The 24,979-nt window shown below is 44.9% G+C and overlaps 1 protein-coding gene across 5 annotated transcripts in view; it reads left to right on the top strand.

Moving 5' to 3' along the window:
• The window catches only part of BICDL1 (BICD family like cargo adaptor 1), a 96,547-nt gene that overhangs the window by 62,373 nt on the left and 9,195 nt on the right, over positions 1-24,979 (top strand). For 3 of the 5 annotated variants that reach the window (XM_027124587.1, XM_027124586.1, XM_027124590.1), the window contains exons 3-8: positions 7,174-7,290; positions 10,263-10,409; positions 15,902-16,081; positions 16,665-16,883; positions 18,001-18,144; positions 23,857-23,987. In XM_027124587.1, the coding sequence (XP_026980388.1) occupies positions 7,174-7,290; positions 10,263-10,409; positions 15,902-16,081; positions 16,665-16,883; positions 18,001-18,144; positions 23,857-23,987 (938 nt within the window). The remainder of the gene's footprint in view (positions 1-7,173; positions 7,291-10,262; positions 10,410-15,901; positions 16,082-16,664; positions 16,884-18,000; positions 18,145-23,856; positions 23,988-24,979) is intronic. The other 2 variants (XM_027124588.1, XM_027124589.1) reach the window with 1 other exon arrangement.

The raw sequence follows: 24,979 nt of genomic DNA, 5'->3' as shown, positions 1-24,979 counted from the left end.
TGGAAAGGTATTGGTGAAAATCTTACTATCTTTATATATTAAGTAAAATATAAATACAAAACAAACTTAACTTCTGAGTTTTATTTTTGAAAGGCTTTGGGAGGGATTGGCATACTAAAGCCTAATGAGAACAAAAGGCTATCATACATTTTTGCATTTACTTACCATCTAGTAGATGGCTATTGCTTTTATTACTATAAATAATCAAGATAGCATATTACATGATAAGCCTCCTTTTTACTATCCGTAGGCTCATGGCACCTATTACCAAATTTGAAAGTTTTTAACTATAAGACCTTGAAAGTAAGAAAATACAGACTTCAGGTTAATTGGATTTTCCAGTTAAGCAAAGGCTAATCATAAACCCATTTTCGGTTCAAATTGGTGTAGATTTTCTATTCTAAAGTATAATCATCTACTTTTCTGACTCAGTTTTTCCATTCTACTGGAAAACTTAGGTTTTCTATTCCACTTCTACTAGTAGTAAAGTTCTGCTACCACCACCAGGGTGACACGTATTCATTATAATTGCAAAATATGGGGAAATCCCAGATGCCTAACAATAAGGGAGTGGTAAAGGAAATCATAACCTATCTACTTGATGGAATATTATGCAGTCACTTAAAGTGACAATTAAGAAGTGTAATAATAACATGGAAATGTTTCTGAAACCAGGCTAAATGAAAAATGAAAAAATCTATATGAGTAATATGATCATGGGTAATTGTACATACACACGTAGAAAGATTGGGGGAAAATCAACAAAATGTATTTTCAAAACAAACCCATATTCTGGGGTTCTGTTACAGAAACTGAAAATTGAAAAATAGGGACTTCCCTGGCAGTCCAGTGGTTAGGACTATGTGCTTCCATTGCAGGGGGTGCGGGAGGTTTGATCCCTGGTCGGGCAGCTAAGATCCTGTGTGCCGCGTGCTGCGACCCAAAAAGAAACAAAAAACAAAAAGGATAACCTACGAACTGGGAGAAAATATTTGCAAATTATGCAACTAACAGGGCTTAATTTCCAAGATATACAAACAGCTCATACAGCTCAATATCAAAAAAAAAAAAAAAAAGCAAACAACCTAATCAAAAAATGGGCGGAAGACCTACATAAACATTTCTCCAAGAAGACATACAAATGGGCAACAGGCACTTGAAAATATGTGCAACATCACTAATTATTAGAGAAATGCAAATCAAAACTATAATGAAGTACCACCAAACACCAATCAGAATGGCCATCATCAAAATGTCTACAAATAGTAAATGCTGGAGAGGGTGTGGAGAAAAGGGAACCCTCCTATACTGATGGTGGGAATGCAAATTGGGACAGCCACTATGGAGAACAATATGGAGCTTCCATAAAAAACTAAAAATAGAGTTATCATATGATCCAGCAATCCCACTCCTGGACTTATATTCGGAAAAGATGAAAACTCTAATTCAAAAAGATACATGCACCCCAGTGTTCAAAGCAGCACTATTTACAATAGCCAAGTCATAGAAGCAACCCTAAATGTCCATCAACAGCTGAATGGATAAAGAAGGTGTGCAATACACAAACACACACACACAAATAAATGGAATATTACTCAACCATAAAAATGAATGGAATATTGTCATTTGCAGCAACATGGATGGACCTAGAGATTATCTTACTAAGTGAAGTCAGAGGAAAACAAATACTATATGATATCACTTATATGTGCAATCTAAAGAAATAATACAAATGAACTTATTTACAAAAATAGAAACAAATTCACAGACATAGAAAACAAACTTATGGGATTAATAGATTATATTAATCTCTATTATATATAATCTCTATTATATATAAAATAAACAAGGACTTACTGCATAGCACAGGAAACTATATTCAATATCTTGTAATAACCTGTAGTGGAAAAGAATCTGAAAAAGCGTGTGTGTGTGTGTGTGTGTATAACTGAATCTCTTTGCTATACAACTGAATAACACATACTGTAAATCAATCATACTTCAATTAAAAAATAAAAATAAAATGGTAGATCTCTCCTACTATAATTTCTAAGTTAATTGGCTCATTTTTTTTCTTTTCACAAATAAGTTAAATGGATGCTCATGTGTAACTAATGCAACTTCCTTGCCTCCATTTAACAAGAAAGTATATAGTTGGTACTCCTCTGGTGGCGCAGTGGTTAAGAATCTGCCTGCCAATGCAGGGGACACAGGTTTGATCCCTGCTCTGGGAAGATCCCACATGCCACGTAGCAAATAAGCTTATGCACCAAAACTACTGAAGCCCACGTGCTCCCGCATCTACTGAGCCCGCGTGCTGCAACTAATGAGCCCACATGCTGCAACTACTGAAGCCCACGCACCTAGAGCCCGTGCTCTGTAGCAAGAGAAGCCAACGCAATGAGAAGCCCGCGCACCACAACAAAGAGTAGCCCCCGCTTGCTGCAACTGGAGAAAGCCCACACACAGCAATGAAGACCCAAAGCAGCCAAAAATAAAAATTAAAAAAAAAGTTTAAAAAAGTATATAGTTAACAGTTCTACTTTGGCCAGTTTAAACAAATTTAAAATGTTACAGTTTAGTGAAATATTCTTATATTGCTAATCATGTCAATTGGAAAAGTAATCATGGAACAGCTCTGCTCAGTGGAGAGAAAGTAATCTGGCCTAGATGGTACTTGACCAAATCAAGCATATCGGGCAGAAGGAACACACTGTCAGTTTTTTTTTGCCAATTTGAGGATTAATTAAATAATAAATAATTACCTGAGCACTCAGATTATAAAAGTAGTTCATTTCAGATAGTTCAAGAAATGTATGTGTTAAACTTTTCAGCATTCTTTAACAGAACTAGAGTTATTTCTTGAATGTCTTGTTTTCTTTATTCAATCTTTATGCAATGAAAGTAAAAGAGATGTTTTCGAGAACATTAGAAATAAGTATCTAAAGATTAAAACATTTCATAATACCCAGTGGTGGCAAGGTATTAGGAAGCAGGCATATTTGCACTCTGTCAGTAGGGGTACAGTAAATTGATCCAACATTTTTGGAGGACAGTTTGGCAGTTCCTATAAAAATGAATATGCATTCCTTTTATCTAGTAATTCCACTTATAGGAATTTATTCACTTATAGGGTATTCTCCTACAAGTACAAAGATTGATTAGCAAGGATATTTTTTGAAAGCACTGTTTATAATAGCAAAGAATTGAAATACTCTATAAATGCTCATAAGCAAGGACTAGTTAAATAAATTATGGTATATTCATATAACTAAATGCCAGACAACTGTTAAAAAGAATAAGGTAGATTTACATATTGACATAGAAAGATGTTAAAACACTATATGTATTTTTAAAGCCAAAATTTTAGTAATGTTTTAGATAGATAGATAGATATGAATAGAAAATTTCTACAAAGACTCACAAGAAGTATCTCTAATATGGATGATATTAGATATATCACTGGAGAGTGGTACTACTAATTAGGAATCAGTGGGGACTTAAACTTTCATTTCAGTCCTTCAGTTCGTCTTAATTTTTTTTCTCTAAACATTTGTTGCTCTTTTTTTTTTTCTAATTATTTATTTAGGCTGCGCCGCGTCTTAGTTGCAGCATGTGGACTTCTTCTTAGTTGCGGACTGGGCTCTTAGTTGCGGCATGCAAACTCTTTAGTTGTGGCATGCATGTGGGATCTAGTTCCCCGACCAGGGATCGAACCCAGGCCCCCTGCACTGGCAGCGTGGAGTCTTAGCCACTGGACCACCAGGGAAGTCACCTGTTACTCTTATTATTAAAAAAATTTAAGAGTTTAAGAATAAAAGAATATCTGAGCTAAAAGCATACCATCTTTTCTTATATTCACCTATGATTATAGATGTCATTCTCTGCCACAGTTTTGACACAGCTGTTACTGGCTGCTTAATCAGGTACAGTAGTCAAAACTCATCATTTTGAGAAGTAAACTGTAAGTCCTATGCCTGTCATTTTCTGCTTTCAAAATGAATTATCCTAATATAACCCCACGACCACCAAAAAAGGTCCCAGGGCCATGACTAGCTGCCCTAAACCTAGAAGGAGAAAGTTTTTTTATCTCCAAGAGAGGTATAGCTCCTGGATATTAAATAGCTTATCTTTGCAAGGCCACCAGGAGAACAGAACTGAAAGGTATGGCTGCCGAATATTTCTGTATTTCCCTGTATTTTTTAGCTTGACCTTCATGATGTTGGCCAAGTCACCAAACAGGCTGTTCTCAGTGGACTTATGCGTATGACAGCTCCTTATAATATACACATGGTGTTTTCAGTACTTGAGTTTTTTTAAAAAGCAAACAACTGATCCTAGTTGCCCTAAACTTGTAGCAATGCGGTATTTCTTTCCTTTCTTTATTTCCCTACGCTTCAGTGATTAGACTCAATCCCACAAAGTCCTGAATTACAAATAGGGAAATGGGCATACCTTCAAACCTGCCTTTTTTGTGTTACAGTGTAAAGGACGAATATGTCTATAAATTGGGAAAGTGAGACTCAAAGAGGTTAAATGACTCATATAACTCATACCCATATCGATGGTAGGACAGGAACTCTTAACCCTGACCATCTGACCCTTAACTTGTTTTTCCTTTCATCATACATCCCTCCTCTCAGGAGCAGGGCAGATCTCTTCAGAAAGACCACTGTTATTCTGGCTTACTCTCCTACTTGAAGAACTTCAAAGAAGCTCTGAAATCCACTATGGAACTAAAATTGGCTTTGTAACCTTTCTGATACTTTGTTCAGAAAGCATTTAGAACATTAGAGTTATGTCAGACTTCAGAGATTATTATTTAATTTATGTGCAGAAATAGCTAATATTCATTCTGGTAGTCAGGTCTAAGTATCTGAGCCAGTTTCCATCTCTGAAAAAGAAGAAAATAATATACTTCGGAAGGTGCATTAGCTCCTTACAGATGGTACTTATATGTCTGATTGATCCGTTCCCCTCCATCACCATCACAGACAAATGACTGGCCACCTGACTGGAGGTGGCCATGGTGTGGTGGGAGAGCACAGAACCGGGAGGCTGAAGACCAGGGCAGTGCCACTCCTCTCAGTCTCCACCTCCTTGTCTGCAAAATGAGGCCATCAATTCCTGCTTCTTAGGGCTGTTGGAGATTCATATGAGAGCTGTAGGTTAGAAGTCTTTGTGAACAGTATATCCTTGGGCACATCTGAGGAGTCAGACAATTAAAGGAAACATTATAACATAGTGGTTAGGAGCTGAGACTTTGGTGTCATGCTTCCTGGAGGGAAGAGACAAATTTTATTTCTAGGAAGATCACTTTGAGAGGAGACTGTCTACAGGAGCATTTCTGATACCACCTAGGCTAGATTTGTAGCCCTCAGTGCATCTCTGTGGTTGTCTCATGATTCATGTCAAGGCAGTGATGCTCAGAATGAGGTCAGCTGCCTGAATTACCCAGTGCTTTGTAATCTGAACATATTTGAAACCCTGATAGTCAACTGAATTCAGTATAGGCAATCGAACTGCAGCATTTATAAGAGGAAATTTTCCTTCTGGGCGCTAAATTCTATTTGAAGAAATTTCAAGAGTCAAATAAAATTGCTTAGTATTAAAAAAAAGAAGAAGAAGAAAAGAAAGAAAACAAGCCTTTCTAAATTGGACTCATGAAGTTAGTTTCAATAGTGAGTGATAGAAATAGGAAAAACTATTTCAAGATACTGTGTAAAAAGGCAGTATTGCAGTCCTAATTTCGGAGTAAGACAGCCCAAAGTTTACCATTCTGATGCTGTCATTCACTAAAATGTGGGGCAAGTTCCCTCACTTCCCTGAGCCTGTTGCCTTGGAAGTAAATTGAAGGTGACAGGCCCTACTTTGGTTGTGACAATTGAGGTAAAGCATTTAGCACAGTTCTTGCACATAGTGAAGTACTCAGTAAATAATACTAATTTTATTTTTAGGCAAGGATGACTAATGTGTTTCTAAGTGATTAAGAAACAAGCTGGTAGTGTCTAAAATTAAATTTAGAATAAGGAAGAAAAAGAGATGGTTTAATTTTCTTTTGTTGTATGTTTTGTAATTGTTTAAAAATCAGCAGTATAGGTTGATTCTTGTGGCGCTGTAGTCTGGGGCAGGGGGCACGTTTGTTGAATCTATGGAACCAAAAAAAGATGGACAATTGGTTATACAGCACTTGAAGATAAAAGGAACTGTTGAACCTATAACCATTACTGTAAGAGCCTCATTGAACAGCTAGCCTACCATTTCAACGTTATTACCATCCCACCTCCTCTGAAAGCCTTTCCCAACCATTTCTGCACACCGTGATCTTTCCTGAGAATGCATAAAGCTTACTGACCCTATTTGGCCTCAGAAAAGCACTGAGGCAGTTACTTAACCTGTCCTGTGGCTCTCCTCCACAGGGCAGGGTTCAGGGCTTTCCTCAGTGGGGGCTTGGCTGGGCCCTCTGGAGGATGACTGAGTTCATATCTTTCCAAGGGTGCATTCTTTCAAAGTACTCTCCTGCATATTCAAGAGAAGGTGCTGACGCACCAAATGGTATTTGGTGTTTGCTGTGTTTCAGCATTAGAGAATAAATGGATTAGGGTGGGAAACGAGCACCTCAGCCAGCACTCCCCAGAGAATCGAAAGTTCCTTGAGGAATGAACAGAAAAGATCTTAACAGACATGACAGGGTATTTTAAATAGTACCCATGTTGACTGGAAGTAAGAAATACAGACAGAGATGATTTGCCTGGGCCCCACTAAGGAAATGCATGGGAGAAATAAAGGAATTTCTAAGGTATTAGGTATATTGGTCTTATTCTTCCATGTAAAATACTGAGAATGTCTCTCAGTTTAGATGTTTGCTGAGCTTCTGCTGTGTGCAGAATCATAATGATGATAACTAACATTTGAGAACTTACAATTTTCTAGGCCTGTTTCCTCTGATCAGCAAAGTGGTCTTAGACCTAGACAGAGTCATTCATGGTGGAGGTAGGGATAGGGGTTAGTCTTGTTTGGGTGTGAGGAAACAAAGGGACCAGGGATGGGAGACCAGTTTCTCATCGTGTACTTGTAGAATAGAGTTGCAAAGAGATGCTTGAGAAATGAAAGGTAAATCAGTCCTCTTTTGTACAACCTCTAAATCAGCTCTATGGTCTCTTCTGCTTACAGGCATCAGAAGTTGAGAGACAGCTATCTATGCAAGTCCATGCCCTCAGAGAAGACTTTCGGGAGAAAAACTCATCAACCAACCAGCACATCATCCGACTCGAAAGCCTTCAGGCCGAGGTGAGCCTCCCCGTGCAGCAGTGCTTGGATGGAAGTGCTTTTCTCATTGGAGGTGCCGTGCCAGGTCTTTTAGACAAGGAGCCCTCTGAACAAAAACCTGCTCTATCTAAAATCTCTAGGGAGACATATCTGTGAGAAACTAAATGGGGAACACTTGACCATGTTCCTCCAGGTAGCCTGTTGTCTAGAAAAATAAGGTTGCTCAGAGTTACTGCTGAGTGTGCTGAAATTATGAATGCCCTACTTTTTACTGAATATGTTGATCCCTCAAAGAACATCCATGCCAATCCTAAATAGAAGATTGGAAAGGGAATCCTCCCTTCCTCCATTCCATTTGGGTCCAGTTCAGGCCATCTTAATAGGGCCTATTATTCTCACTTACAAACTGAGAGTAATAGAAGTGTCTACTTCATAGGGTTGTTGTGAGGATCTGATGAGTTAATACGTGGAAAGCACTGTGTGTGGTGTTTGGAAGAAAGTAATGTTATTGAAAGTATATGAGAGGGCAGGCAGGGTCTATGGCCTGAGAGGGCCAGAGGGGGAAAAAGAGTAGCACTCAGGGGACAATACTTTGAGAATCCAGTTGTGGGGAGGAGAGGGGAGGGGTCCTATCACCAGTCCAAGTGGGGGCTGTCTCCTGAGGAGGCTTCCACCTAATCTGCTCCCAGGACCCCTCAGCCAAGTGTCCGAACAGTAGCCCTTTGGCTGAGTCACACTTTGAGGGACGGTCTAGCGCCAGATGATCGTGCGCCCCTGAAGGAACCAGCCAGCGTGGTCAGGCCCAAGAGGCCCAGACGGCTGCTCTCCTGCTTCATAAATGACATGAAGATGTTTTTCCTAAAGTCTGTCAATATCTTCTCTTTTCTCCTGGCTCTCCCTTCCTTCTTCCCTTCCCTTGGAATTCCTACTGGTATTGAGCAGCAGGTTCTTGAAGTAAGTAGTTTGTGCTGGTGGGTTTGGCATGCCTGTCTGTGACGGTCTGTGTGCATGATGTGCTGTTCAACCACCTCTGCCGAAGTCTGACTCCATCGAGTTGCCTGTTTTCCTTTCCCCACCGCCCCCAATTCACTGTTTCTAGACCCTCATGACACAGGGTCTTTCCCAGGAATATTTATGGCCAGATTTGGTCCCAGGTTTCAGGGTGTGTAGGATGGGGTGAGGGAGTTGGCTGCCTAATGCCAATTCCTTGCTTCATCCAATAACACTGCTACTTTTAAAAGCCAAGCTATGAAATTGTTTATTTCAAATAAGTTACTTCACATAGAGCTGAATTGCTAAGTTTTTTTAAGGGGTGGGGCTGTGTATCAGAACCATATTTACCTCATGACTTCACTAAGTGGAACTTGGGAAACAAAGGTGATCCATGGGAAGGAAAATGTAAAGGTCAGAGGGTATTTAAATGAAAACTAACTAGAGTAAGAATTCCCTTCATGTGGGTAACGCTGCTTCAGTGTGGGGAATAGTGGACCCATTCACAAAAGGGCCTGCTCCTTTCGGTCCCTTACCCAGGTGCACACTTGAGAGACAGTGTTTCTTTGTTTGGCCAGATACCTGATCCCTCTGGACAAAGGCCACATACTTCATTTCCCCAGGACAGCATCCTATCTGATAGGTGGGTGGCCAGGGAAGATCTGTGCCCTATGAACAGAATTCAGAGAGTGAGAACAGCCAAAAAGCAGGGGGAAGGTAAAGATTTCAGAGGACTTGGGACAAGTTAGACATTCATTTCCAAATCTCCCCTGGAAACAGTCTGAGGTTGGTCCTTTTAGTGAATTGTTGTCATGCTAGACTAGAGAGTGTGGAGAACATCTTAAACACAACAGGAGACTATTCACAAGAAACTGGTTGAGAGATCATTCTAGCAGAAAACTGATAAATGGGAGGAGCTGGGGGACCTGCAGGACTCCGAAAGTTCCCAAGGCCACTAGCAATTGAAGGGATTTGGGAAGGCTTCGCATAGCCCCTGAGCAGGGCAGTGTTCTTGGGCTGAAGCATCGCTGGCCTTGGGGAGTGCTGGGCGGCTTCTTACCCAGCATCTCTTTCCTCTTTTCCTCTGCTTTCTCACTGAAACGGAAGAGACAAGACAGGCCTTTCTAAAAGAAGGTCTGTATCTTTCTTGAGACTAGCCAGATACTCAGTGTACAAACATATCAACCTGTTTAATAAAAAGAGAAAAATTGCTTCTATTCACAAACTTCTTGCTCAAGCAAAAGATACTTTAAGTAAAATCAGTTATTTACTTGTGTGCATGTCATGTTCCTTCCCAGGACACGGGCTGATGCAGGCACTGCTCTGTTTTCTGTATCCTTCTGGCTCCCCCATTAACCCGGGGTCTGGACCATGACTCAAGAGCCAGACCTGCCAGCAGTGGGGGAAGGACAAAGGAGAGACATAGAATATGAGAATACAGCAGCTCCAGAGACTGTCTTGGGCATTTTCTTGTGCTCAGGACTTGAGAAAGAAGAATGGTCCCACAGATTAGGTTCCATTGCCCCATAAACTGTGGGGTTGAAGTAGAGTTGTAGGCAGGGGACTTCCCTGGTGGTCCGGCGGTTAAGACTCTGCGCTTCCACTGCAGGGGGCACGGGTTTGATCCCTGATCAGGGAACTAAGATCCCACATGCCGTGCGGCAGGGCCAAAAAAAAGTTATAGGCAGCAAGGTGGGGCCCTCCTCTGTCTTATCTGTGGAATTTCCAGAGAGCACTAACCTTCCTTGCCTCTGCCTGGCACCCCACATTCCAGCTTCCCCAAAGTTCAACTCCTACCCCTTCCCGGACAGGTTTCCAAAGGGGAGGGGTTTTCTCCTCAGCTTAAGAGTTCACAGCTGTTCCTTCAGAGGTAGAGGCACCAGGCCCCTGCGCAGAGCACTTGGAGAGACACCTGCCTTCATGTTCCGGGGCTGGTCCCTCCCTCCCTACTCATCAGCCCGGGTGTAACTCCACACCACCCTTGTGGCTCTCCACCCTTTCAGATCAAGATGCTGTCGGATCGGAAACGGGAGCTGGAGCACCGTCTCAGTGCCACCTTAGAGGAGAATGACCTGCTCCAAGGGACTGTGGAGGAACTACAGGACCGGGTGCTGATCCTGGAGAGGCAGGGCCATGACAAAGACCTCCAGGTACTGGGGCAGAGAAGCAGTCATGTAGGACCAGGGTCAGATCAAAGGAGTGCTTAGCTGCCCAGCCAAAGGGAAAGGCTGGGAGGCCAGTGCCACTACCGGGGTCAGGAGTGGGTAAAGCTGAGAGGTCTCTCCTTGGGCCCAGTTATGGTTCTCCTCAGGCTCTGCTAACTGGGCTGGTCTTTCTCTGCCGAGAACAAGCGCATTGCTACCACAGGTCATCCTTCCAATTTGTTCTGAGCCACTGGCCCCAGGAGCAGTTTCACTGAGTTCTTTCTGGGCTGTTAACATGACTGGAACACCAGGAGTGCTGTTCTGCCTCCTGGGGTTTGTGAAACCTGCCGGAGATTTCAGAGGGATCCTGTGACTCTGTGCTTGGCTCACAGTGCTCTCTGCTGCTGCTTCCCCAGGCTGATGCATTTAGTTGGCTGGCACTGAACAGAAACCAAGAAGCTGCCCACTGAACACAGCAAGACTTATATCCTGATTCTGCCAGTTGTTAACAAAGGCACAGGCTGACCCCTCTATGAGCCTAATTAGCCTCTCTTTTCTTCCTAAAGGAAATTGCTTCATGGCTATATTTGTACTTATTTGGGAACTGCCACCAGGCCTCAGCTGAATCCCAAAGCTCACACTTGACAGGAAACAACCCCCTAAACAAAACGATAATCACTCAGCCTCCCCAGAAATAGAGTGTAGCATCTGCTGCCGAGAAAGCTTTGCTGTGCTAGCCTAGGACCACTGGGGCCAGTGGCTAAGAATGCGCTGCTTCCCCTTGGGCGTCCTCTGAGTGTGCCAGGGAGCGGAGTAGATTGCAATGGTGCCATTCGTGTGGAAGTGGTCAGCCAAGTATACTCAAGTGCCAGGTGTGTCCCCACCCAAAGACCAGGCCTCAGAAGGCCCCACTGGGCTCAGCAGTTGGCTGTTGAGGAAAGCCCTCGGTTGGGGAGACCTCTTAGGCTAAGGAGACCTCTTAGGCTAAGGTCACTTGACACCATCAGTTAAATGGCCATCTGAGTAATTAACCTCTTTTAGGGCAAATTAACAGTTTTTCTCTCTCCATGCTTTTATACCTTCAGCTCAGAACTTTGTATGAGTGGGGCCTCAGTAAATGTTGAACAGAAAATGATGCTGGCTAAAGCCTCACAGCAGTTTTCAAAATGGGAAGGAGTTTGTTCATATTTTAAGGTTGACGACGATAATAGCATGAACATCTGTATGCCGCTTTACAGAGAACAGAGTGGTTTTGCATATATTCTAAAACTGAGGCTTAGAAAGATGAATCCTTTATCCTAAGAAGTGCAGTAAGTCCTTGGTAGAATCCAGAAGAGGACCCTCCTACCTGCTTTACCTGGTGCTCAATGATAGCTTCCAGTGTATCACTTGCCTCTGGAAGTCAGTGTTTCAGCATTTATTACCCCATCAGGCACTCTCCTGAGGGTTGCTGAGGTAGAGTATGGAGAGGAGAAGGAAAAGAAGTACAGAAAAATGGGAAAATGGCCCTGCCTAAAACAAACTTCTAGTTCAGCATGAATTCACAAATGAAAAGTCCTTATTTCATATCAAGAATGGGAGACCTGGAGATGGGGAAGAGCCAGGACCAGTGTGGACCATGTGGTGCCTGGCTGGCACAGTGGGCTGTATGTTCTCTAGCAGCCAGAGTCCCCAGTCACACCATGTTCACATCCTCACCATCTGCACACTCGCTGTCTTCCAATTGGGCTTCTTCAAGAGTAAGAGTTAGTGCAGGGCCTACATCAAGTCAGGGAGTTCCCACCTTGATTTGGAAAATCTGCATTTATGGGCTGAAGTCTCATCTTTCCGAACTATTTGTAATTTTTTTCCTTTTATTCATATAAAAATCTCCTTAAGGTGTTGCTAATTAGTTCTATGGATGAAATGGCCTGTACTGATACAGAAATAGAAATTTCAGCTCACTCAGGGAGTAGGTGAATGGTCCTAAATCAGACTTGTAAAATGTAGAGCTAGTGGCCTTGGAATGTATCTAATCCCATGATTTTAATCCTTTTCCTCAGACAAGGGATGAGAAGAAGGCTGAGCAGGCAGGGCAACAGGGCTGCCACAGGCAGAGTAGCCCCCTTTAATCTGGTTTACTGTGTAACTGGGGTTCTACTGTCAAACACAGATTTTTTAAACCACTGATCAAATCCAACTCTGATTTTTTTTTTCAGGCTGAGCAGGGATAAAAATTATTACTTATTGAGCACCCAGTAAATTTAAAAATCAGGCATTTTGCTGAACTCTTAATACCCAGTAAAGGATTTGTCCCTCTGAGGGCAACTTAACTGCCCTATTTCATACCAAGCTGAGCATCTTATAAATGTGTGCAGGGGCCTTGTCCCACTCAGTGGGTGGCTTTCATCAGCAGAGAATACAGGCCCTGCTTACTGTAGGGACCCAGGAAGCAAATGAACTGGAGTCTAGACCTCGCCCTGACTCTGGGTGTGTACCATTAGGGAAATCACTTAGCATCACACCATCTCAGTTCCTGCAACGTAAAACGGAGAGAGTGCCCCCACTTCTGCCAGCTTTAAGGGCATGAGTATTGAACTTAGTATACTCTCCAATCACAAGACATTTGGTGTCTTCCTTGTTCATACATATAAATACATTTGGTTTCATCTTTGTTTTATAAAGGGTGATATTTCTTATGTTAGAGGGTTCTTATATTTAATAGACTCTTCCTTGCTTTGGTTTGGTTTTTCTGAGTTTGGATCAATTATTGACCAGAGAGGGCAGACCTGTCCTGGTCTTTGTTCTTTTGCTGTTATAATTAATTAAGCACCTTTGAGTGTGCATGAGTAATTGAACTAATGTTGTCCAGTGACTAAGAACTTGTACTTGTCTGTGCTGAACTTCTCCTGCTGAGATGTATGTGGAGTTGTCTAGAAAATAATTGCAAAGCATTTTGTCAATTTAGTAAATGCCGTTTGTAATTGTGCCAAATGCTTCCTAGGCATATCTTAAAAAAAAAACCAAAGCCTAATTTCTTCTTTCTGAGTTTCCTCAAAACCAAGGCTGGAGGAGTTCCCACTGGACCAGCAGGTATTGCTGATCCACTGGAACCATGCAGAGCAGGCTTGCCAATTCCTTTTTCATTCTCCAAGCAGCCAGGCTCCAAACTCTTCCTAGTTAAGGCACATCCAGACCACTGGTGCCATTAGCAAATGTTCTCTGATACTGGACCAGCAGAAGAGAGGCTCCCAGGGCACCAAAATGTTTGGCTGCGGGCTCTGCAAGGCAGCTTGCCCCATTCATGAGAACCACAGAGCTCTGAGTTGCCCACTGCCCCTTCGTCTCTGCATCTCTGCAGGAGCCATAAGCCCACCTGGATGACAGTCTGGAAAAGACAATACGGTGTTCACTCTTTTTAATGAACAGGGATGACCCAGAAATGCTATTTTATAAAAGGATAAAATAATTAAATTTAAATCCCCAGAAGTTCTTCTCCCATCCTCACCCCCAAAAATATATTTTAAAAGGAGGGTGGGCAGTCCACAAATACAAGAGTAGGAAACATTGCTCCTGTGCACGTGTAGTATATGGACATGTGCATAGCAGTTAGCAAACAGATTGATTCTGCAATTAGGGTCTGCTGTGCTAAAAGTAAGTGTAGTGATGGAGTATATTAGTAAGAGTGTGGCATTTAGCAGCCACAGTAGGGTCTCCCCTTACATTCAGCAGTAACAACCTCACCAGGTAGCAGTGCCCTGTTTGGACTCCACAGGGAAGGAGCCACAGAGAATGTAGAGAAGGGTGAAGTAGTGGCAGCGAAAGAGAGGGAAGGAGCCCTGGCCCGTAGGTCGTGATGCCTGCGTTGCTGTCCCCTCTCTACCACTGGTGTCGCTCTCCTCCTCTGAGCTTCTAATGCTATGTAAGGCCCCTCCCAGGCCTAGGGCCTTATCTGTAAACCATGAGGTATGACACAAAGTAGGGAGAGACTGCTTTTCCCATGGGTTTGGGAACTCTTGGTATTACTGCCCAGATGTTATTCCAGATCCCACTCCTAGCTCCTTTCCAAACAACCCTTTTCCTCTTAATTTTTTCATTAAAGTACAACATGCATATAGTAAAGCATACAGATCATAAGTGGATAGCCCATTGAAGTTTTATATATACCTGTGTGAACACCATCCACATCAAGACATAGCCCATTATCAGCACCCACAAGTCTTCCTCCTGCCCCCTCCCAGTCAATACGCTAACACTTCCTCAAAAGCAAACTTCTATTCTGACTTTCATCTCTTTTATCTCAATGAAGTTTTGGAACTTTTTATAAATAGAATCATACATTATATATTGTTTTGTGTCTGGTTTTTGCTGAACATCATGTCTAAGAAATTCATCCATGTTGTGGCATATAGTAGCAGTATGTTCTTTTTTTCACTGCTGTGTAGTATTCCAGCATGTGACTATATCCATTCTATCTTTATTGGTGTTTAGATTGTTTCCCATCTGTGGCTTTTATGAATAATGCTGCTGTGAACATCCTGTTTGTCTTTCATCTGCATTTTCAGTCATTTATTACTGGGTTTGCACCTAAGAGTGGAACAGCTGGATCATAGGATAGAACAGCTGGATCATAGAATAGTAGGACAGATCTGCATTTCACTCATTAGAAACTGCTGAACAGTTTTCCACAGTGGTGGTTCATCTTCCATTTCCACCAGAAATGAGAGTCCCAGTTATTTTACATCCTCATCAGAGCTTGATATTATTATTCTGTTACTATTATTTATTTTAGCCATTCTGGTGAGAGTCTAATGGTGCCTTACTTTGTATGCCTGTATGTTTGCGTGTTGAACATTTTATTCTGGAGAATTTCAGATGAACTCAAAAACAGAATAAGACAGTGACATCCCACGTAACCCATTGTCCAGCTCTACAAACCGTCCATTCCTGGCCAGTCCCGCCCTATCTTCATTACATCCATTTGCTCCCCTCTCATTTTGAAGTAAATCCCAGAATTTTTATAATTTCATCTGTAAATAAAGAATACCTCTAAATAAGAACATAAAAAAATATAACCACAGGACTAGTACACCTAGAAACTTCAGCAATATTTCCTTTAATATCATCAAATATCTAGTCAGTGTTCAAATTTTCAGTTGTCTTATAAATGTCATTGTTTTTCACATTTTTCATTTGAATCAAGATACAAATTAAAATATGCCCACATGTGGCAGTTGGCTGATATGTTTCTTAAGTCTCTTAATCTATAGTTTCCCCCTTTATCTTTCTTTTTTTTTTCTTGAAATTTATTTGTTGAAGAAACTGAGCTATTTGTCCTATAGAATTTCCCAAATCTGGATTTTGCTGACTGCCTCCCCTTAACATAGTCTAGCCAGTTCTTCCCTCCTCTGTATTTTTCTGTAAACTGGTAGCAGGATCTAAAAGCATGACTGGGTTCAGGGTCAGTTTTTCTGTTTGGGTTCAGCCCGCCTCACCACCATTTGCTGTCTCTCTGAAAGCTGCATCAGAGCCAGCTGGAGCTCCAGGAGGTACGGCTCTCCTACCGACAGCTGCAGGTGAAGGTGGAGGAGCTCACTGAGGAGAGGAGTCTGCAGAGCTCTGCAGCCACCAGCACGTCCCTCCTGTCTGAAATAGAGCAGAGCATGGAGGCCGAGGAGCTGGAGCAGGAGAGAGAGCAGGTGCTGGCATCGCCACCGCTGTGGCACGTGAGGTTGCCCAGGGATCCTGGGGCAGACCCTGGCCTTTGAGAGCCCGTCGGCCATCCCTGTCACCCCGTGCCTGCTGTTTAGTTTCAGCCTGGCAGGGGCCCGTGGTCTGCACTTGTGCAAGCCCCTAGGCCTGCTGGCTGGAGCTGTCACGAAGCAGTGCCTCTTAGGAAATGCTTGTTGACTAATATCAGCCGCATACCTCTTGTATTGACAGGGTTTTAGAACATTCGTGATCCATCCAATTAGCTTCTTTTCATTCTACTCATAACCACTCATTCCCCCAATCATGCGCTGACTTCCACCAAAGTAACAGACTGTATAAAGGTGTGCTTTACGTGCAAATGGGAGGGGCTTGAGGACAGGGAAAATAAGAATTGGGACTCTGTATAGGTGTACTGGGCCCAGAATAAGTATCAGTATTTATTGGGACAGGTGATTAAAAAAAAAAAAAACTTTCCCTATAACTAGTATCTTGGATTCATACACTAGAAGAAGATGGCTGGTGGCAGTCTTCTCTAGAATCCATAATCAGGAATAATTCTTTGTGGGGCAGCTGAGACTGCAGCTCTGGGAAGCCTACTGCCAGGTTCGCTATCTCTGCTCACACCTTCGAGGAAATGACAGCGCTGACTCGGCCGTCTCCACGGACTCCTCAATGGACGAGTCTTCAGAAACGTCGTCTGCCAAGGATGTACCCGCAGGCAGCTTGCGCACTGCTCTCAGCGAGCTCAAGAGACTGATACAGAGCATTGTGGATGGCATGGAGCCCACGGTAAGAGGCCAAGCTGAGAGCTCCTTGCTCCACAGAACCTGGCTGGTGGGAGGTTGAAACCAAATGCAGAGGGTGAGGTTAACCCTAGAACTGGAACCTTATAACGTCTGCAAGAATTTCTTCTGAGCCCTCGTCTGAGAGCACTGAACACTGGGGAGCAGGCAGAGGGCCCGATGCTGGGGATGGAAGACTCCAGAGTCCCTTCCTGCAGGCACAGGATGCAGAGGAGGCCTCCCTCCATGCGGTTACGTGCAGGCCATGGGGACCTCGAGTGTGAGGGCTTTCCTGGGAGGCCTTTGACTGTAGAAATTTGCATCCCGGTAAAAACTGCAAGTTACTTTTCTGTAGTCCCTTGGTCCTGGTGGTGGAGTTAGCTGTGAACAGGCAAACTTAAAAGATCTGAAGCTTCTCTGCTCGAAGGCTAGAAGTGAGCACGGAAAGTTGGGATGATCAACAACAAGGGCCTTTTAGAATTCCAGATGTGGCTCCTCTTGTGGAGGAGAGGAACATTCCCACAGGCTTCCCAGGCACACGGGCATTTCTTCCAGCTTCATGTCAGATTTCTGCCAGACTTACTCTCCATTCACCACCCCAGCTCTCGGGTTGTTGTTTTTCTTCAGGTTTCCTCCTCCTACAGAATGGTTGCATCTCTCTACCCATATGAGGTGAAGTAAGGTGAAAGGGTGGTTGTCCTTACCTGAACATGCTGTGTTGATTTGTGGAACGTACTGTAGTGTGGAGGCCGGGTCAGTGTGGGAAAGGGAGCTGTCAGAGTGAGGTGTGCTGTTGGCTCCACACAATTTCCCTTCCCCGAAACCTGAAACAAAATAAATGTCTAGTTGTTGTTTGCACGTTGAAATTGAGCAAGAGAATCTCTCTCCTCTAACCCTCTATTTCTTCCCTCCTCTGCCTCTCTTTTTCTTCTCTCTCTCCCTCTCTTCCTCATCCCCCCACTATCTTGTGTTTCCCCAAACCAAACCATCTCTCTGCTCCCCTCCCCATTGCTCCCCTTTCCTCTTTCTCTCTCCCTTCTGCATCTCTCCCACTAACCATCTCTCCACTCCCCTCCACTCTCACCACCTCTCTGGTTGGCCGGCTCTCTCTCTCTTGCTGTCAGAGCTCCCGGAGAATTGATGATGACTCCTTAGAAGAACAGATAAGGCAGACCAGTGAGGATTCGAGAGCCCTAAGGGAACTCATGGAGGGAGAGAGGGGTAAACTGAGGCAAAGCCTAGAAGAGCTGCAGCGGCTCCACAGTCAGGTGAGCACCCCCATCCTCACCCCAGCGCAGGATGTGCACGTGTCCCCAGCTCCCTCAGGACCCCTGTGAGTTTCCCTCTCCCACGTCTCTTTGAGAAGCAGCTCTCCTCTGACAGATCTCAGGGGCGGTGACCTAAAGTTGAGGTGAACTGGGTGTCTTCAAGAAAAGAAGCCTGGGACTTCCCTGGTGGTCCAGTGGTTAAGACTCCACACTCCCATTGCAGGGGGCCCGGGTTCGATCCCTGGTCAGGGAACTAAGATCCCACATGCTGCGTGGCCACGGAGAAGACAGTCCTCTGGTTTAGGCCAAAGTGAAATTGTCAGGGATAAGAATAGCTTGACCCTCCATTTCCTCCAGCGACACACTGCCCTCTGCAGAGCCCAAATAATTGGGTGGATTCTGACAGTTTAAAGTGCCATAGCTCCCAGGACGCTTATTGATGGTTTTCCAGCAGCTTCTGAGCAGGGAAGTTTGCAAACCGAGGAACAATTGATCTTTGCAGGCCTGCTCTCCCTTTGTAAGTGCCGTCACCTCTGCCAGCCTGTTTTTCAGCTTTAGAGGCACTTACTGCTGCTCTCAGTGTTCCTCTCCTGTTTGATCATGATCTCATCTCTTAAGAACACTGGAGAAGGACATCTATATTCTGATCTGAAAAGTTTTAAAGGGCTTAGGAGCAGCCCCACCCAAAAAGGAGCTTCTAAAATCTGTCCTGGGAGATAAATAAATGCTCTTCCCTTTGACTGGGGTCACGTGTGGAGGTTCTGTCCCACTTGTGGGGGACACCAGACAGGTACCATTTTAAATCCTACCCCCTTCTTTCCTTGTCCAAAGCTAGTCATCCCTTCCTGCTACAGGAAGAGATTGCTGAGAGATGGAATTTAAGCCTGGCTTTCACTTCAGTCAGTATTTCTTAAATTTAAAGGAACTTACAGAAATAAACTCCTGCCTTTTTTTGGTTGTACCCATTAGACTTTCTAGTATTATTCTCTTGGAAGATATTGCACCCCCAGCCATTACTGCTTTCTTCTTCTTGTGAATGACCAGATAAGGAGGACAGGAAGATGCTCCTGAAAGCTGTAGTTTGTTCCAGGCCAACCCCTGGGAAGTAGGGTTGGGCAGCCAAAGACATTCTTGTGCCTAAAACCTAAGACCCTCAGGTGGTCGTTCGTTTGGCTGGGGCGGGGTGGGGGAGTGTCACACCTTCCAAACTCGAAGAATAAAATGCAAGAGAAAGCAGATATAAGAGTTCTTTGGATTAATAAAAGTTGCTTTGTTGCTTCTCTGAATTAGAAAACTGGAAACCCAAGAGGGCATTATTGGGTTCAGAAACATTAGCAAGGTGGAGGTTGCTGAGAGTCTGCTATGGAACTATTTAGGAGACCATCTCTACCAGGGAATTTTCCTTAAAAGTTCAACTGATAACTGGTTTAGGTCAATTCCTGTGGATTCCCTTTCAAAAAACCTCATCAAGCAGATGGTTACGCTTGGTCCCAAATAGGATATAGAATTGGGCCTCTGCCAGGGGTCATCTCTTCCTTAGTCAAAGCTGCAAACCTCTTACCCAAGCCGTCCCTTGGGAGTAACATTGACCTCCCAGGGCAGTGGATGGGATGCGGGTTGAATTACCAGGACAGTGGAAATGGCAGCCATCATGGCGGGCAGAGGTGCCTAGTGCAGTTAGCTCAGCGCAAGCCTGTGCTGCCCGAGACCTCAAGAGGCGCTGGGTGGATGTGACAAGGCCTCTGCCCTCCAGGGCCTCTCGCTATCATGAGGGGAGTCAGGCCAATTTTGTACCCTTTGGGGAGCAGGGCCCAGACAAGGTGGCGTGTGATGGAGGTTCCAGCAAACGGATCCTAGACCATGGTCTGACCTCGCCCATGATCCAGCCTCCACTCCCACTGCTTTCTTTTCTCTCCTGGAAACTAGGCCAGAGGTAAAAGGTATGGGGCCTGGAAGGTGAAGTGCCTGCAGTACTCCACCCCTCAGAGGCCTAACCAAATTTTAAAATAAAAGAGAGCCCAGGTTTAATTTAATTGATAATTACTTGTTCGAGGCAGAAACCCATAGCCAGACCTGAAGACTTGCCTCCTGCCCTCGTGATGGCCGTGGAGAGCTCCCTGCCCACCCATTCAGCCTTTTCTCCCCCATCCCTGCAGCTCTCCAGTGAGCGCTGCCTGTGGGGTCTGGAGCTGCTGCCGGGAGCCAGGGAGGACCTGCAGAGCAATATGAAAAGTAGTTATTCTTGGCTCCTCGCCAATTCCCAGGCCAATAAGCCAGGTCGTGGGAGGCACAGTAAGAAACACAGTCCCCAACCCAGTCACTTGGCTCCTTTATGCTTGACTGAAGCACATGCCAGTTACTGCAGGGACGTGAAAACTCTGGGGAGTGTGTGCTGGGAGCAGTTGAGGCCCTTACTAATGAGATCTCGGTGACCCCTCCTCTAAAATCTCAGCAGGTTCTCTCTCCTCCATCCTCCTAGCCACTGTCCCATTTCAGACCTTCATTCTTTCACACCCTGCCTTTGGTCCTCACTTCCCAGCTGATTGCCTTCCCCCAGCCCAGTCACCCTTCCATATGATATGGATCCATCTTTCTGAAGCACAACTTGAACATGGGACACCGCTTGCACGTTCTAGATTGACTTCCCATCATCGAGTAATGGGAAGCCTCCAGCCCTCTTGGCACCACGGTCTGGCTGCATCCAGCCATCCAGCCTCCATTCCTGTTGTTTCCATCTCACCTCCTTAGCTTTAGCAGAACTGAATGTAGGCTACAGATGGGCGTGGCACAGGCTGCCCTTGTGTTCCCACATCTGGGTCTTTTCTTCTGCTCTCTCTGCCTGGAAGACTCTCCCCCATCACCTGCACATACAGCCCAGCCCTATCCTTCAAGTTCCTGATCAGGTTTCACTTCCTCCTCAAAACTCTCTTGCTTCCCTTCCTCAGGGAGCCCCCTGGCCCTGCCTTGTCATGGTTACGCTCACTCCCATCTCATCCTCCCAGTCCAGCCTTAGACCCCCCGCAAGAACAAGCTCAAGGTCTGATGTACTTTTGTCTTCTCCTAAAGCGTCTAGTGCAGCACCTTTCTTAGAGCAGGCATGCAAATGATTGTCAGCCCTGGATATATGACTTCAGGATGTTTCCTTTGATGCTATTCAATCTCGAGGACACCCACCTTAATGGGGAAAAGTGGATTTAGGGGTGGCTGTAACGTAAGTCAGCAGATAAACAAACCCAGTGGGTCCTCATGACAGCGGGAAGGTCTATATGGGGGGAGGAGGGGGAGGCACTTACACCCTGAGCGGGGCCCTTGATGTTATTTATTTTGTTTGATCCTCACAACAACTTGATGGTGGGGAATAGTTCTTTTTTTTCTTTTTTTTTGCAGTACGCGGGCCTCTGACTGTTGTGGCCTCTCCCATTGCGGAGCACAGGCTCCGGACGCGCAGGCTCAGCAGCCATGGCTTACGGGCCTAGCCTCTCTGTGGCATGTGGGATCTTCCCGGACCGGGGCACGAACCCGTGTCCCCTGCATCGGCAGGCGGACTCAACCACTGCGCCACCAGGGAACCCCAGAATAGTACTTTTTATTCCTGCTTTTTATGGAACTTATGTGCAGCTCAGAGAGGATAAGTCCTTTGTCACTCCTAAGCTGGCAGTCTCTACCTTGATCAGGTTTTCCAGGCCAAAGCAAAAAGTTCTTGTGGAGTTTTGTCTGGAGCACATTAAATGTTGGCATTTCCTGCCTAGCATGTAGTTCTATCTGTCACTCACTCAGCTGGCAGAACACCTGGCTGTCCCACAGCTGGCCTGAGGCCACATCAGGGCTCATTTGGTCTGAGGAGGGCTGGCTGTTTCTGCCAGGTGCTTTCTGGGTCTTGAGTTCTGGCCTACCAGGCTGCGGAACCTGCTAAGAATAGGGTGAGGCTGGGCTTCTCACCTGTTGCCTCATCTGCCTCAAGGCTCATTGCACCTGCATGCCCTGGCCTGTGCAGTTGCCCAGCCTGTTCTTCCCTAAGGCTTCTCAGCTCACTGGAGCTGTCCCTGCCATGAAAGCACAGAGCACCAGGTACATTCCCTACCACGCACCTGAGAGTACAAAATCCATTGCCCATAGCGACAACAAATTGTCCTGTATACCTCTTCATTACTGGGTGTCCTCTGATTTGCTCCTCAGTGGCTGCTACCCCAGGAGCTGGCAACTGTGTTGCCTCAGCTTGGGGGGGTCCAGAGTACCTCCAGGGAAACTTGCTCTTCAGCCTTAGTCCTGGGGCCTTTGCTCAGCTTCATTGTCTAAAGATGATTAGACCTGGGCCTTGAAGAGCACAGGAGTGTACAGAAGGTGATGTCTGTCCCCTTGTGGGAGGGAAAGACCTGTATGGATGGATCTCCCCTTGGAAAGATGTAAAAGTATGTGTAATATTTAACAAGAGGGCATGGTCAGGCATCCTGACTCTAGTCTGATCCTATCAACTGAGACGAAGGGCTCCCCGCCTTCCATTCATTCAACAAATATTTATTGAAAGCTCTACCAGGCAGGGTTTCTGGTTGCAGACAACTGAAACTCGCTCTGCTTAACTTAAGCAGAAAGAGAATATATTGGAATTAAATCTGAAATCTTACAGAATCAACAGGAAGGCTGAGAACTGAGCTCCAAAACAGGAAGCCATGGGGAGTGGGGCAACAAATCCATTTGTTGTCCATGTACTAACTTCCTAGTGGCCAATGGCTTTGCTGTACCCTCAAGAGCTGCAGCCCCAGGCGGGGGACCAAGGCACCTAGGAAAGGATGTCTCTTCTTTTGGCTTCCTTAGTGGGAGGGCATGCTCTGCCTCCTACCAAGGTCCATGCAGCCAGGAATGCCCCAGATAGGAAGGGATTTTGGATGCTGACTAGCCCAAAAATGACAACTGTCTACTGCACAAGCATTTGGGATTAAGCATTGTATGCACTCAGGCTCTGAGACACACAGATAGATAGGGCACACTTCTCGCATGGCAGAGCTCAAGGTATTCAAGGGGTTACTCTGTACAGTGGGTGGGTTAAGCTGTGGTCACTGAGGGAGCCCCTAGGAGGGGCATCTCACCACCAAAGGTTGACTGCCAGTGAATGGGCTCTAGTGCCATTCACTGAGGCATGGACGACAGAAAAAGTAACAGGCTTGAAGTGAAAGGTGATGACATCATTTTTCTGTCTAAATTCCATGTAGCTTTGACCTGGGGAGCTGAAGGAAGAAGGTGAAAGAGCCAGGCTGCGTCAAGTGCTGTCCCAGAAATGGGAGCCAGGTTCCAGGCTTTGGGACCAGCCAGGGGCCTGTGAAACACAGGGCAGTGTTCCATGTTGAGTGGAAGATGGCTAGAAACTAAACTTGAGTCCCTACCCCCAAAAATGTGTTTCAGTGCCCTGATGCGTGTGTGGCCTTCACTCATTAGGTCCCTGAGAGTGCCTTGAAATGAAGGAGGTGCTGTGCTCTGTACAACAGGGATCTGGCCCCAGGGCTGCAGTCCAGGGCTGAGCTCTTCCCTGGCCACTGAGCTCCAGCCTAGCATGAGGCCTCCTCTCTCCTGGAGCAGGAGGCAGCAGGAAGTCACCAGCCTGCCCTGCACATAGGCCCTGAGCCTGCCTGGCCCTTGTTCTTTCCTCCCTCTTGGAGGGAAACACCCCAGGCCGGCAGCAGTGGTATCATCACGTTTATCCCCTTCGTCTCTCATTAGGTGACACTGCTGAGTGTGGAGATGACTGCATTGAAGGAGGAGAGAGACCGACTCAGAATGACATCTGAGGACAAGGAACCAAAGGAGCAGCTTCAGAAGGCCATCAGGGACCGGGATGAGGCCATCGCAAAGTGAGTGGGCACCACTTGTTTAACTGAAAGTAACATGAGTATGTGCTCAATTTTAAAAGTTAAATCATACAGAAGAATACAAAACTGAAAGTGAGAGTTTCCCCGCTACCCGCCCTCACTCCTAATCCCATTCTTCTTCACAGACACTACTGGTAAAAGTCAGGTATGCATTTTTTGCAGCTTTTTTCCCTATGCATATACAGGTGTACAATATAGTTTTTGCAGATTTCTTTAAAAACATCAGTAAGATGTTGCTCCACATGTCTTGTGTTTTTGTTTCCACTTATATCTTAGAGAGCTTTCCAATATCACTATATACCTCAACTTTTTAATTTTTAGGTTTTTTGTTTGTTTTTGTTTGTTTTATTTATCATTATAGACATCTTCAAGCATACACAGAAGTGAAAAACGTAAGATGAATTCCGACCTATGTACCTCTGAGTTTCAACACTAACCAGCATATGGCCAGTGTTGTTTCATCTATAGCCACCCACTTCTTCCACCTCCCCTCTGGACCACGTTAAGGCAGATCACAAGACATTGTGTCATCTCACCCATAAACACTTTCACATAAATCTCTATCAGAAAAAGATTCTTTTTGTAAAACACACACCAGAATTATCACACGTAAAAAAGCTTAAAACAATTTCTTAATATCATCTAGTATCCAGTGTTCAAATTTCCCCAGTTGTCCCATAAATGTATTTTTAAAAAAATATTTATTTGGCTGTGCCGGGTCTTAGTTGTGGCACTAGTGATCTTCGTTGCCATGTGCAGGATCTTTAGTTGCGGCATGTGGGATCTTTAGTTGTGGCATGTGGGATCTTTAGTTGCAGCATGTGGAATCTAGTTCCCTGACCAGGGATCAAATCCAGGCCCCCTGCATTGGGAACGTGGAGTCTTAGCCACTGGACCACCAGGGAAGTCCCATAAATGTCTTTTTATAATTGATAAGTATCAGACTCCAAAGTCCACATACTCTGTTTACTTGT

The sequence above is a fragment of the Aethalodelphis obliquidens genome, unplaced genomic scaffold, assembly GCF_003676395.1.
Source record: "Aethalodelphis obliquidens isolate GAN/ISIS:26980383/991018 unplaced genomic scaffold, ASM367639v1 scaffold28, whole genome shotgun sequence".
NCBI lineage: Eukaryota > Metazoa > Chordata > Mammalia > Artiodactyla > Delphinidae > Aethalodelphis > Aethalodelphis obliquidens.
The sequence above is the reverse complement of the archived record's forward strand: the minus strand, read 5'-3'. Positions and strand labels throughout refer to the sequence as shown.